At 46.3% G+C, this 2,216-nt stretch overlaps 1 protein-coding gene across 1 annotated transcript in view; it reads right to left on the bottom strand.

The window, feature by feature from the left end:
• LOC119331232 (squamosa promoter-binding-like protein 10) overlaps positions 1-1,161 on the bottom strand; it is a 5,322-nt gene extending 4,161 nt beyond the window's left edge. Inside the window, exon 1 of the mRNA XM_037604407.1 lies at positions 418-1,161. Within this exon, the coding sequence (XP_037460304.1) occupies positions 418-1,076 (659 nt within the window). The 5' untranslated portion in view covers positions 1,077-1,161. The remainder of the gene's footprint in view (positions 1-417) is intronic.
• Positions 1,162-2,216: the final 1,055 nt, after the last annotated feature.

Here is a 2,216-nt window from a genome sequence, read left to right as displayed (position 1 = left end):
ATATACTATCATGTGGTACTATATATACTATTTTAATATTTTAAATATGTTCATATACTATATCTAAGATATTTCAAAGCAAGTCACATGAAAAAATTGCATATGAGCCCATAGTTTTTGTTATATTTGTGAAATACGTACATATTTGTACGTAAAAAAGGGCATACTCAAAACACGATACATACTACCTAAAAGTTAGTATATATACTACCTAATCATTGTTATAAACTACAGACTACACGTATATACTCTCGGTTTCGATAGATACTACATACAACATACAAAACGCAAGTGGTGGTAACTACCACTGCTTGTAGGAAATATTTGTCCTATATATATGTATATATATATATATATAAGAGAGAGAGAGAGAGTTGATGGAGGGTGGAGTGGGGTATGGGGTCTGACTCTGCTGACCTGCTGCATTGCTGGCAGAAGCGCTGCTGCTTGCCGGCGGCGGAGACAAGCGCCGCCTTGGCGTGGTACTCGCACACCTTGTGGCGCCGGTGGTAGTGCTTGGCGCCGGAGAGGTCGGCCTTGCAGTCCTGCACCTGGCACCGAGGCGCCTGGTGGTGGGCGCGCCCGAATCCCAGCCCGAACACGCCGCCGAGACGGGACCGCATCAGCATCCGGTCCACGGCCATCATGTCGCCGGGGGAGAAATAGGTCCGGCGCCCGAGGTTCAGCCCGATCCTCCCCGCGTCCCCGGCGCCGCCCTCGCGCTTCACCATCCCCATCGCCGAGTACACGTCGCCGTGGCTGTGCATCCCGTGGGGCATGGGCGGCATCTGCAGCTGCATCCCGGGCATGGGCGGCGGCGCCATGGGGACGAGCCCGCCGGCGCCGTTGCCGTTCGGTGGCAGCGCCAGCATCTGGTGGTGCGGCGCGTCCTGGAACTGACCGAATGCGGCGGCGGCCGCCGCGAAGTCGAAGTTGTCGTACATCATCGCGCCCTGGTTGCGCTGGCCTCCTCCTCCGCCGCCGGCGTGCTCTAAGCCGACGTAGGGCGGCTGCTGCATTGCCGCGAACGGGAAGTCGTCGCTCGCCGCCGCGTTCATCCTGCCGCCGCTCATCATGGCCCGACAAGGGGAGGGCGGGAGGCCGGGGGAGCTAGCAGCTGGGAGGCGTGTGGTTGGCTAAGCTCGCTCGATAGCTGTATGAATCGAGGTTGTGCTGTGCTGTGCTGTGTAAGGTGGTGGAGGGCGGAGAGGTGGTTAAAAAGGAAGACAGGGAAGGAGGGAGCGAGAGTGATGAGTGTGTGCGTGTTCGTTGGCAATAACTCTTGGCGCGTAGCTTGTCCGGGAGTGGCATATGGAAAAAGTCCAAAACAAATCTTAAATTTGTATACAAAAGCTAAGTCGAACCTAAACTTTTAATCCTGCAAATTAGCACACCGAACTTTTCGTTCCCAGTCAATTTTAAACCTTGAAGGCGTTTAGGCTTTTTTTTTTTAGAACTGAAGGCGTTTAGCTGGTATTTGCTTTTTTTCTTGAGACAAGTTTAGCTGGTATTTGCTGACGTGGCAAGGGTTGTTGACTGGGCTGGCTGGACATTAGAACAAATCAGGCCGGCCTATTAACGTGGTCTCTCGCGCGCTCGTTATGCTCGGTTTTTTTGTTTGTTTTATATTTTCTTAATGATAATAACTTCATTTACATTTTCTTAATGAAAATAAATATTTTCTAAAAATATACACGAACCCACTTTTCATATATTAGGAGCGACAAAAATAGAAGCAACAGTGAGCTTGTGAGAGATCTCGAGCTAGCTAGGGAACTGGAACTCGTGGCAGCCGGACATAACCAATCGCCATGACAGCTGCTAGTCGTTATAAATTGCGCGTTACATATAAGAAAAGATAGGAACAAGTTCATATATGAACACATTTTGGAAAGCCTTCAAAACATTTATTGAAAAAAATCTAAATAATTTTAAAATAACGAATATTTTTAACGCAAATAATGTAAAAAATGCCAAAAACATTTTTTTCGAAAATGTGACAGGTTAACATTTTTCCAAATATACATTTTAGATTTTGCAAAACTATACGAACACTTTTTACATTGCTAAGAAAATTAAAATTTGTTCAGGTTTCAATGTTTGTTGCATTTTCGCAAAAAATGTTTATGTTCCAAGTAGTGTTTGCTTTTTCAAAATTAATTGTGTCTTGAAAATAATCATTCATTTTTAAAAAGTATTCAGAATTTTCAGAAAGT

This window comes from Triticum dicoccoides, chromosome 7A, assembly GCF_002162155.2.
Source record: "Triticum dicoccoides isolate Atlit2015 ecotype Zavitan chromosome 7A, WEW_v2.0, whole genome shotgun sequence".
NCBI classification, from domain to species: domain Eukaryota; kingdom Viridiplantae; phylum Streptophyta; class Magnoliopsida; order Poales; family Poaceae; genus Triticum; species Triticum dicoccoides.
This window is presented reverse-complemented; position numbering and strand designations above follow the sequence as displayed.